We start from the raw sequence: 12,315 nt of genomic DNA, 5'->3' as shown, positions 1-12,315 counted from the left end.
TAATCTCTTCTATTTCAAGACCATACAAGATGCCTTCTATCCTTTTAACAAGAACGTTCCTCGTAGCTGAGCTAAGTGAAGCCATCAAGACACCTGCAGACTGTTCAAGAAATAGCCACATCATGCACTTCAACACACTTTGGTGAACTCAAACACACGCTGGATGAAGCCACGTTATTTAACTAATAGAACGACTCTCTGCCCCCACATGCTGTAAATTACACCACAGGCATTGTTATGATGTTACAGTTGCAGAAGCCAGAGTAACTTTTTAGCAATATTGGTTGTGGTCAACATGTGCCATGACTTGCCCCCGTTCATTAGGTGTGGTGCAGCTAAGGGGGGCAAAATTCAAGGCCCCGCCCCCATGTAGGCCCCCAAAAGACCACCCAGACAACAGCAGGGTAGCAAAATCCATGTGATTCCTTTACCCCAGGTGGTGCATAATTTAACTGAGTAGGGTGATCATATGGAAAGGAGGACAGGGCTTTAACTGTTGCGATGAAGAGGGAATTTCACCAGGTACTGTATGCATACAAATGACACCTGCTGCAATTCTTTTTTTTATGCAACAGTTAAAGATACAGGAGCTCTGTCCTCCTTTCCACGTGGTCACCCTATAACTGAGCTTACAGTCGCACAATTGTATGTGCTCAGAGCGTTGGCAGACATTCTAACATATTAGGAATATTGAAGCAGTTGCAAAGCATGGAATGGATGGCGAAGAGAAATGTTAGTGGTGTGTTTCACAAAGCCATCTAAAGGGGACGCTCATAGGACCATTGAGAGCACAATCCTTTGCATGTTTAGACAGGGGGGGAAAAGTCTTAAACTCCCAGCACCTTGGATGGCACTTCTAGAGCTCCGATTGGTTCGGACCTAAACCCAGAACAAATCCACCATCCCACTGATATCGAAGCCACCAGCCTCCACTGGGTGGATCTCAAGATTCTAGTAAAAACAAGGTAGATGCTGCATGCCTGAAGTCTGACGGTGCCTGTTTATTTGTTTATGAAAGTTGTCAGTATAATAAAGCAATCAGGAGGGGAGATGGATCAGAATCCTTTGCCAGCTAAACACAGGATGAGCTATTCTTTGCTGCAAGCATGTGTATGCAATTCACCCCACACCCTCATCTTGGTCTGATCCCGTCCATTCTTATGACCTCAGACCATAAATAAGCCACACAACAGGACACCACCTGTGGACTGCCCACTTCGTCTCCCACATATTCTAAAGACGCAACTGGGCTTTGAAGCCACTGGCCTTGGATCTGGCTTGCATCCAAGAACAGCGCTGATGTTTTGCTAAAGAAGTACTTGCTGCTTCTAAAGCATCCACAATGAATGTACATTTAGGGTCAAGACCACAAAGTTGCAGTTGCAATACAGGTATTTTTGATCTGAGGACACACAGATAGTTCATCAATGTTTTTTAGGGACAGATAAGGTTTAGCTATAACTGCCCCATTACCCGTTTCCTCCTCTGCTCATGTTTCAGTCTGTTTTTCCTCTTTTAAAGATTTGGAATCGTTGTTATGAAGTTCTTATGAGCATTATGGTACTTCCAGATGAGGGCTCCTAGTGCAAGGTGGAAGAAACATTGGGAACACATTGGAGCACTACAAATGGAAGATGGTGTCATCTGGACCCCCTGTACAATTCTGTTGAAAACACGATGAAAACCTCACATGAAAGCAACCTAAGAAAGGTGGGGTTTTTTTTACTGCTTCCGGGTACCTGCCTCTCTACCTTTCCCTTCCTGAAGTTTAGCACTAAAATGACTTTAGAAGCATGCCTTGTGTGCACCGAAGAATTCCACACAGTTGCTACAGGAGTTAAGAAACCAATGCACTCATCAATGTGCACTCTCTTTGTAGTGGCAAATAGAAGCATGCCGATGTGTTCCCAACCAAGAGCGAGTCCATTTTGTGACTCTTATTAGGAGAAAGTCGACATCTAGGAGGAGAGCAAGGATGTAGCAAATGACAGCCAGGTACACTTCGGAGGATTGAGATTCAGAGGGAAAGGAAAGCAGATTCACAAGAGCCCAGAAAATGAGGAATACGGAGCCTTCATTTACCCCACCCTCAAAAAAGAAAATGAAACAAGATTAGTAGGGGTAGAATTTTACCAACTCTGGAAAACTTTACAAGCCTCTGAATGCTGTGGACACTAAAGAATGTTAATCCATAGTAGCGACACCAATACCAAAGTTCCCCTTTTCATATCAGAATATCATAATTATTATTGGGTGTGGTTTTTTTAAAAAAATGTTCCTGTGGTTCTCTCCAACTTTGACTTGACGTTTCTCATTATTTATAAATAAAACAGCTTATTACTAAGAGACTCCAAACATTGACTGTTGTCTTCTCCACAGGAAACTCACCCAAGAGGCTCCCCGAAACGTGCTGATATTTGAGAAAGTGGGAGCTTGAACCAGTGTTGCTTTTATTTTGGTGAACCGGTGTTCATATTAGTATTCAATAAAATGCAGAAGCAAGTGAGAGTCTTTTACAGTATGAGTTCAATACATTTCCAACCTCCACTTTAATATTGTGTGTGTGTGTGTGTGTGCAAAAAACACTTTCTTGCTCACCAGCACCCATAATTTAGAACAGCAGTGCAGAAAACTCAGGTTCTGGGTTCAAATCTAACTCACTGTGGTTGAGAGCCATGCCCCTTCCACTGTTCCCCCCAGTCCCTGTGGGTTTGTTCCCAGGCTTTTGTGCAGTTTTCCCTTCTGCCCACAAGGTTGAAATGCCTCTCTTAAGGCCTAGCTAAAACCTGCAGGTATTTTTGACTCCTCCCACATTGATTTTGGCTCCAGCCACCACTGGGATGTGGCCCCTGAAAACTTTTCCAAAATGGAGTCAGCCCTTAAGCTGAAATACGTTCTGCACCCCTGGTTTAGAGGTCAGGTCCTGCCTTTTCACCTGTGGAATGCATGACTGCATAAATCCACCCAGTAACCAAAGTACAGACATCACGGCTCTGAGAATAATTTCCCTTGCTGATACTCAGCTCTTCTTACCCAGGATTTTTCCTTTCCACCTCCCTTGTTGTTCGCTTTTCCCACTGTAAGCACCCAAGGGCAGGTACCTCTCTTCTGCCCCCCCTTATGGTTCTGCAAGTTCTCCATGAACAAAATAATAATCAACATTATTATTATTTTTTAAAAGGTGTTGCTCAGAGGCAGGCCCTTCTGCCCCAGGGGCACTTTGCTCAGGATAACCAGATAAAGGGGAACAGATTCCTGGCCAAATTCTCTCGACCAATGTAGAGTGCAAGGAACTTGTGTTACCTGTGCTAATGCCGTCTTGGTGAATGGAAGACTTAAATCCAACTGTTGGCAGTAGAATGAGAATCTCCGTAGCAGTTAAGAGTCAAAGGAAGACATGTGAGTAACAAAGTATATCTGTTAGATCCTTTTGGTCTAAGGAACTGACGACGGATTGCAAGGTGACCTCGGACGAAATGCGGTAAGTAGGAAAGCCACGACATCTCAGGGGCTCTTTAGCCCAGAGAATACTCACCGTGGTTTCGTCTTCATGGAGCACCTGGTCATACCCGCTCAGCGCGACACAGAAAATGATTGCTGTGACATCCTCAAAACAGTGGATCCATTTCTTACGTTCTGACCTCTGACCTCCAACATCAAACAGCCTAAGGAAGAAACAGGAAAGATGCTTCGTTATGGCCTGGATCCATAGAATCCTGTGGCTAGCTCTGCATGCTCAAAGGTGCCTTGGACATGTGCCTCTCAAAGAACGGCTCACATGTGCCACTGGGAAAACAGCTTTTGAATTAGAGGGGGTGTTTCAAAGCCGTTTGCAATGTGGAATTGCCAAGACAGCTCTGCTAGCCAAAGCGAAAACTGAACAATATCATTGGCTGCGCACAAAGTAGCACTTTGGATCCTGGCCGCAGTCTTCAATCTATAATAATAAAATAGGGTGTGTGTGTGTCTGTTTGTCCATCTTCCTGTCTTTCTGTGCCATAGTGCCAAGTGTATATTGTTCAGGGACAAAATGTGTAGGGCTGCTCCTTGGAATAAAACTAGTTTTTTTTCAACATCCTGAAACTCCATCTCTTAATTCCATTGTATTTCCCCCCCAACTCTGGATCTCAAGAATGTGGATAGGGTATCTGGAGCAGTGAAGGCCACCACCTGTGCACTTGACCCTTGACTGTCATGGTGGATTAAATTGGCCAAAGTGGGACTGTGGCTAAGGGAAGTTGCTTCCTCTTGTTTAGAAGAGGTAGTAAGAAGACCTTTACTAAAGAAATCTTCCTTTGACCCAGGAGATCTGTCTAACTATAGGTCAGTCTCAAATTGACCATTCTAGGCTAAGGTGATCAAGAAGGTGGTGGTGTTGCAACTGCAGATGCATCTGGATGAAACTAGGCCCATTTTAATTGGGGTTTTGTCTGGGATGTGGGACTGAGGCTGCTTTGATCGCTTTGGTGGATTAACTATGATGGGATCTGGATGGGGAAGCATGACCCTATTGGTTCTCTAGTATCTCTTGATGGTCCTGGGCCTTGGGGATGCTGTTTTGCATTGGTTCCCATCCTTTATGTCTGGACATGTTCAGAAGGTGGTGCTGGGGATTGCTGTTTAATTCCATGGCCATTGGCCTACGGTGTCCCAGAGGTTCTATCTTGTCCCCCATGTTGTTTAATATCTACATGAAATCGCTGGGAGCAGTCATTCAGAGCTTTGGAGTAAGGTGCGACCCATATGTTGATGACATCCAACTCTATTGCTCTTTGTCACCTAACGCTAAGAAAGTAGTTGGGAACCTTGAATGTTTTGCTGTTACGTATGCATGACAGTTGCCTGGATTTGATAATGGCCTGGATGAGAGTGAATACACTGAAGTTAAACCCAGACAAGACAGAGGTGTTGGTCAGTAGGAAGCTGGACTCGAGGAATGGAATTCAACAAGTTCTGGAAGGAGTTGTGTTCCCCCTGAAGGATCAGGTCTGTAGCTTGAGAGAGCTTCAGGTGGCAGCAAGGAATGCATTTGCACAACTGCACCCAGCTGTGATCTTTCCTGAATTGGTCTGTCTAGCCATGCCTTGGTTACATTGTCTTTAGAGTACTGCAATGCATTCTATGTGGGGCTGCCCCTGAAGACTGTCTGAGAGCTTCAATTGGTGCAAAATGCAGCAGCTACGCTGCTAACCAGAACACAGTATCATGGTCATATTACACCTGTCCTGAAAGACCTGCAACGGTTGCTAATTGTTTTCCAGGCTCAATTCAAGGTGTCAGTCTTAATCTTTAAAGCCCTAAATGGCTTAGAATTTGGCTATCTGAGGGACCTCGTGTCTCGCTATAAACCTGCCCAAGTATTAAGATATGAAGGGGAGACCCTTTGGCGGGGTGGGGAACCACTACGACAGAGATCTGCTTTTGGGTACATGGGAAAAGGCTTTCTCCTATGTTGCCCCCAAACTATGGAAGGCACTGACTAAATTTCATGACACTTCAACAAAAGCTATAAGAAAACATAGGGCCTTCTTACACTTAAGGATTATCCCAGGAAAATGGAGGGATTGTCCCTGCCTGCTCTCAGGATCCCCTATGTGTCATTTGTATGCGCACAGGGATGATCCCAGGATGATCCCGGGGGGAAAGGCAGGCGTAGAAACGGCCCTAGTTTTGCAATCTTTCACATCAATGGCCTAATCTAGACTGGAATTCTTGCATTTATGTTGCACAATTGTGAAATCTGAGGCCACCGACAGGCTGAGCAGTAGAACTGCAGTCACACAAGGCTGATATCTGCAGAATCGGGACCGCCTCTGCTTTCGCCCCACACTCACCTGAAGTGGAGGTTTTTGAACGTGAAATGGGTTTCTACAATGCCAGTGGTTTTGACCCTGGTTCGAAGGATATCTTGCTCTGTTGGCTGGTAGTCAGCACCTCCAATTCGATCTAAGCTGTCTAGGTAGCTGCAAAATGGAAATTTTAAGAAAAGAAAGGAGAATAAAATACACGTTAACATTTTCCCATGGCTATTGATGCATAAAAAAGAAGAAGAACAGCAACACTTTTAAATACTGGAAGTAAAAACATAACCTTAATGTATGAATTATAATTGTTGCTATTTATACTTATATTCTGCATTCCTTCAAGGAGCTTAGAACAGCTTTATTAACTGTTCCCTTTGTGACATTTCCTAGGTTGTAAAAGCCTCATGGAGCAGGGACCTTTGCTCTCCATTCTTTGTAAAGTACCATTTACAGGAATGGTGCTATATTGCTATTATTATTATTATTATTATTATTATTATTATTATTATCATTAATAATAATAATGATAATAATAGATACTACTGCTAATAATTATTATTCTATTATTAATAATAATTCTACCATTCTCTTATAGAATCATAGAATCAAAGAGCTGGAAGGGGCCTATAAGGCCATGGAGTCCAACCCCTTGCTCAATGCAGGAATCCACCTTAAAGCCAGTGTGGTGTAGTGGCTAAGGTGTTGGGCTGGGAGTCAGGAGATCCGGGTTCTAGTCCCCACTCAGCCATGGAAACCCACTGGGTGACTTTGGACCAGTCACAGACTCTCAGCCCAACCTACCTCACAGGGTTGTTGTTGTGAGGATAAAAATGGAGAGGAGGATGATTATGTACGCTGCCTTGGGTTCCTTGGAGGGAAAAAGGTGGGATATAAATGCAATAAATAAATAAATAAATAAATAAATAAATAAAGCATTCCTGACAGATGGCTGTCCAGCTGCCTCTTGAATGCCTCTAGTGTGGGAGAGCCCACAACCTCCCTAGGTCATTGGTTCCATATAGAATAATAGAATTATTATTATTATTATTATTATTATTATTATTATTATTATTATTAGCTCCAGCTAATTATTATTATTAATATAATAATAATAATAATAATAATAATAATAATAATAATTTCCCACTAATGGTGAGTGATGACAGAATTGTAACCAAAATGGTGGAAACCCCTAGGTCTACAGAGGTACACAAATATTTTAAGTGAGAAAATGTTATGGGGCGCCTCCCTGCTAAAAACACCACTCAATGAGAACCAAACATTTTCAGAAGCCACAGAATGTTTCGGGTTTTTTTGGGGCGAGGGGGGTGAATGATGACAAAAAGCAGGGAGAGAGGGACTGGAACGGAGAATCCTGAGAGAGGGCATGGCTGGTTGGAGACCTGAAGGGGAGCAATCCACTACACTGCAACTGTTTGTCACAGGTCTCACGTGTTACCACCATCATTGCTGGTTCTCGGGGAGCCAGTATTTACATTTCTCACACTGCCGGAGTGAAGCTACGTTGGGTGTTGGGGCTCCAACAGTTGCTCAGGAATGTCGTGTGTTGACACCCAGCCTGATGCACATGAACACAGTGTGAGCTAGTGAGTGCATTCTCCACTGTTGATAACCTCCCATAATATAACCAAAAGAACTCACGACCCCTTTGTTTTTAAATCAGTGCGGGAGAGGCTATTGGTGAGCAAACAAATACAGCATATATAGAGAAGATTTCAGTACAATGTCATATTTTCTACATGCAGGGCAAAGGTGGATCTATACTGGGGGCGAGTGGTGCATAATTTTTTTCCTGGCACAGCTCCATCTCCAAGAAAGCATTCTAACAGTAGTGTTACAAGTATACAAGAGCCACCTTATTATTTCAACCTCAAAATGTTGGAAGGTATGGGTGTATTTCCTTGGAAGTATCTTATTTTACAGTACATTCATTCCAAATTGGTGCTCGCAAGAGCAGAGAAGACGTGGCAAGGGTAGATCCCCCAGTGGAAGTCACGTGGTGGCTCCTCCAGAAGGCAGAGAGGTCCACAATTCTCCTCAAGTTCTCAGATCTCACTTATTATTATTATTATTATTATTTATTTATATAGCACCATCAATGTACATGGTGCTGTACAGAGTAAAACAGTAAATAGCAAGACTCTGCCGCATAGGCTTACACGGATTGTAGCTCCTGGGGATGAACGTTCACATTTCAAGACTCCACTGCCCTTGGGGAAAGACTGCAGAGAGGGCATGGCATTAACAGAGCCTGGCGTCCCTGAGAGAGTGTTTGAGCCATTGAACTGAAAGTGTCGGTACACAGGATCTACATGACAATCTGATCCCCGCTTCTGCGTAGCTGAACTGAATTGAGAAAGCCAGGTAGATCGCGAGGGAGCTGGCCTTGGTGTTATCAGGCCTATTTGTATTCCCTACCCCACCGCTTATTATTGTCATTATTCATTTCCAGGAAAGAGTCACAAGGACAGCGTCATCTGAGGAAATGTGCAAGGTCTGCATGTATTTGTTTCTCTTGCGTCCTTTGCCAAGCGTTTTTGAAAAGCATTCATCATGATCTCGTGACAGATGCTCCCTTAATAGACTTGCAACGGGCCTGGGATGTATGAATGGAACGGCAAGAGCTTATCTTTGTAACGAGATGCCACGTTCTGATTCCTTGAAAGCACAATTCATTCATCTTCCAATCCCAAATAGCTTGTCGTTTTCTGTTATTCGCCGAAGGACATCCGGAGGAGACTATAGCTACAGTCTTATAACTTTGATCTCGGATTATGGTCCAGATTGAGGTTTTGGTACAACTCTTGGACTTCTCATCTTCCACCTCTTTAAACAAGCCTTCGCTGAGGTGTGACTAGAGATGTCAGAGAAATCTGTTTGTGGGGTGGAGTTGGACAGGTTTTTAAGCTTGGACCCTCCGGACTTCATTTTGCTTCCTGACTCAATCTGTAGCAAGTCAGGCCACTTCACAGATTTTGTGGGAATTGTGCACATTTTGGGGGGGGGGAATTCTGTGATTTGCACACATTTCTGAGCAATTTGCATAAATTACAGCTGAAGTTGGGACATTACAACTAAATTTGTGCAAATTACAGAAATTGAAGCCGAATTTGCATCGTTTGCACAAATTTGGCTGTAGTTTGTGCAAACTGCTCAGAACACCCTCCGCCCCCAGCCATTAAAAAAAATGCCCCCAAAAGTTTGGGGAGCAGCCTGCAGCTTGGCTTACAAATGCACAGTGAGTTGTACATGCTGTGTGAACAGAGTGCTGGACTAGATGGACCCTTGGTCTGATCCAGCAGGGCTCTTCTTATGTTAAGCTTGGGGGGAGCCTGAAGTTTGCAGAAATAATAAAAAAATTCATGCCCCCCCCCCGAAAAAGAATAACCGTTAATTGGGTATGCATATCAGAAGGGTTGCAGTGTTGCAATAGCTTCGGCTATTGGGCGGTATAAAAATGTAATAATAATAAATAACAAAAATTGGTTGACTAGAATGGTGCTCTGATTCACCTTGCAGCAGATTTTTTAAAAAAAACAAGATATAATTTTTGCTTATAATTTGGTGATAATAAGTGCAGGTGTTAACCAACATCTTTGAAGAAGCATTCTACCTTCTCTTAAATACAGGTGTATGTGTGTCTGGGAGGAAGAATGCCTTCCTTCTGTACATAATATAAAAACAATGAAAATATGTTTCTTGTTTCAGAAATATTGTTTTTATGCCAGTGCATGCCAATTTAATCAATAGAGCAGTCAACTCAATGATCCATCCATTGAAATTTCTTTAATTGGGCTCCAGTTCTTCATAAAAGCCGCAACCTTCAGTGCTCTGTTCCGCAGGGCAGCTGGAAGTGAATTGAACATCCACAGAGTTTTGAGATCACAAAAGTAAAATAGGAAGTAGCTCAGCAAATCTCTCCTCTTCGACATTTTGTTTTGCAGCAGAATGCCGTTTCCTGAGTCATTTCTTTAAGGAGGCTTTAATGAGACCAAAACTCATACATAGTTTGCTGCAGAAGGCAAAAATCTGTTGGTGTACAGTAGGAAAGAAACTGGCTGAGATGAAGGAAAAGGCAGGTAACTGTATAATGAAAATCCTCCCTGGAATTCTTCAAATGTTAGCATTCAATCCGGCACAAAGTTTCCCCCTGGAGGCTGGAGGGAGGCAATGCTTAAGAGCGGAAGGTGGTTACATCGGGAAGTATGAGAAATTTGTTTCAGTTTGTTTTTGGTGAGGATTTGCCCACTTTGCACCTTCCGAACACAGAATTGAACATAATCTGCCATCAAAGTCTGTGCATTTCCAAACTTGTGTTGTGATTTGTGGACAAAAAAATAAAAATCTGGCTACCATATTATAAAGGATCCCTTGAAAGTGTTCAACATCTATTTTTAAGGATAATGTTTGGTGCCTCAAGATGTGTCTCTAGTGCGGTCTTAATCTTGGAAGCAGGACTTAATTCGCTAAATTGTTTAGCGTGGAGTCATACTATATACTACTGGCTCCACTGTCATTTAGCTACCACCTCTAACTCTTTAGTGTCATTGACCCTGCTAGATACTTGTAAATCTCGTTGGGCAAAAATGAATGAAGCAAAAATCTGCACTATAGGGCTCTCGCCTTCCCACCTGCTATCAATGGATCTAGTAAAGGCTAAATCGACTGTTAGACAGCGATTAATGGATATAGATTGCCAGGAACTACAGGGAGCTGCCTGTGGCTCATGCTCTCCCTACTCACTAGGCTTAACTAGTCACCTTGATAAAGGCGGCCCCCCATACTTAAGTTGGCTGACTGTTCCCAAATATAGAATCATAGAATCAAAGAATAGCAGAGTTGGAAGGGGCCTACAAGGCCATCGAGTCCAACCCCCTGCTCAATGCAGGAATCCACCCTAAAGCATCCCCGACAGATGCTTGTCCAGCTGCCTCTTGAAGGCCTCTAGTGTGGGAGAGCCCACAACATCCCTAGGTAACTGATTCCATTGTCGTACTGCTCTAGCAGTCAGGAAGTTTCAGCTGGAATCTGGCTTCCTTTAACTTGAGCCCGTTATTCTGTGTCCTGCACTCTGGGAGGATCGAGAAGAGATCCTGGCCCTCCTCTGTGAGTCAACCTTTTAAGTATTTGAAGAGTGCTATCATGTCTCCCCTCAATCTTCTCTTCTCCAGGGGAACATGCCCAGTTGTTTCAGTCTCTCTTCATAGGGCTTTGTTTCCAGACCCCTGATCATCCTGGTTGCCCTCCTCTGAACACGCTCCAGCTTGTCTGCATCCTTCTTGAATTATAGGAGGGCATTTACCCTGGCTAGATTTAATGCCCTCCCTTCCAAGTTGATGGAAGGTAGATATAAAAAAATCCCTTTATGTCAAAGATGCTGCCCTTGCAATAAAACTGAAGTAGAGAACATTACGCATGTCCTGCTCTTTTGCAATTTTTATGATGACATTAGAAAGGAGTTGATACGTCCTATCACACAGGCTCTGCCCGGCCAATCCCCAGAGACCCTGACGATTAGTCTCCTCCAGGGCCAAAATAAAACAATTACCATACAGGTCGCCAAGTTTTTGAACCTGGCCATCCTTACTAGACCATGTATGATTGAATAATTGTTTGAATATATTCAGCCCAAGACCTAATGTTAATTTATGTATCCTTCTTTTGATTCTGCTCCCTTCCACTCTTGATCCCTGTGTATTATTTCCATATATGTTTTAATGGTATGTTTTCTGTAATTAATTCAATGTATTGATTCCCTGTTGAAACGATTTGTATTTTTCTCTTTCTGGTCAATTTACTGCAAATAAAGATGATGATGAGAAAAATAAATAAAAATGCATTTGACATCATATGTGCCTTTGAAAAATGTGCATGAAACAAATGCCTGCTATTGAAAAATGCACACAAACAGGCTTCAATCAATGAGAGAAGAATGTGTCCATTTCAAAGATGTGCATGAGTGATACGCACATTTCGAATATATGTATGAAAGCACCAACAGATTTTTATGTGAACACACATGCACACAAACACCAAAGCTCGCAGTATGAAGCCAGATTCCAGCTGGACATCAGGAAAAACTTCCTGACTGTTAGAGCAGTACGACAATGGAATCAGTTACCTAGGGAGGTTGTGGGCTCTCCCACACTAGAGGCCTTCAAGAGGTAGCTGGACAACCATCTGTCAGGGAAGCTTTAAGGTGAATTCCTGCATTGAGCAGGGGATTGGACTCGATAGCCTTGTAGGCCCCTTCCAACTCTGCTATTCTATGATTCTATGATAAGGAATCAAGTCAGAACAAGTTTTGAGATGGGACATACAAGTTTTGAGACATACGTGTCTTCAGTCCCACTATCATCTATGACCAAAGGGAGTTTTTGATGCACTATATCAGCCTTCCCCAAAGTGGTGCCCTCCAGATGTTTTGGACCATAACTCCCAGCAGACCCAGCCAACAGAGCCGATAGTCAGAGATAATGTAGGTCAACAA

The 12,315-nt window shown here is 43.2% G+C and overlaps 2 protein-coding genes across 4 annotated transcripts in view; one reads left to right on the top strand and one right to left on the bottom strand.

Moving 5' to 3' along the window:
• The window catches only part of AMFR (autocrine motility factor receptor), a 332,677-nt gene that overhangs the window by 91,587 nt on the left and 228,775 nt on the right, over positions 1–12,315 (top strand). The window lies entirely within an intron of this gene.
• Positions 1–12,315, bottom strand: part of GNAO1 (G protein subunit alpha o1) — a 235,025-nt gene that overhangs the window by 37,042 nt on the left and 185,668 nt on the right. For both annotated transcript variants that reach the window (XM_063141313.1, XM_063141312.1), the window contains exons 5-6: positions 5,835–5,963; positions 3,536–3,665 (exon numbers count right to left, since the gene is read on the bottom strand). In XM_063141313.1, coding sequence (XP_062997383.1) covers positions 3,536–3,665; positions 5,835–5,963 — 259 coding nt within the window. The remainder of the gene's footprint in view (positions 1–3,535; positions 3,666–5,834; positions 5,964–12,315) is intronic.

This window comes from Elgaria multicarinata, chromosome 14 (genome assembly GCF_023053635.1).
Source record: "Elgaria multicarinata webbii isolate HBS135686 ecotype San Diego chromosome 14, rElgMul1.1.pri, whole genome shotgun sequence".
NCBI lineage: Eukaryota > Metazoa > Chordata > Lepidosauria > Squamata > Anguidae > Elgaria > Elgaria multicarinata.
The sequence above is the reverse complement of the archived record's forward strand: the minus strand, read 5'-3'. Positions and strand labels throughout refer to the sequence as shown.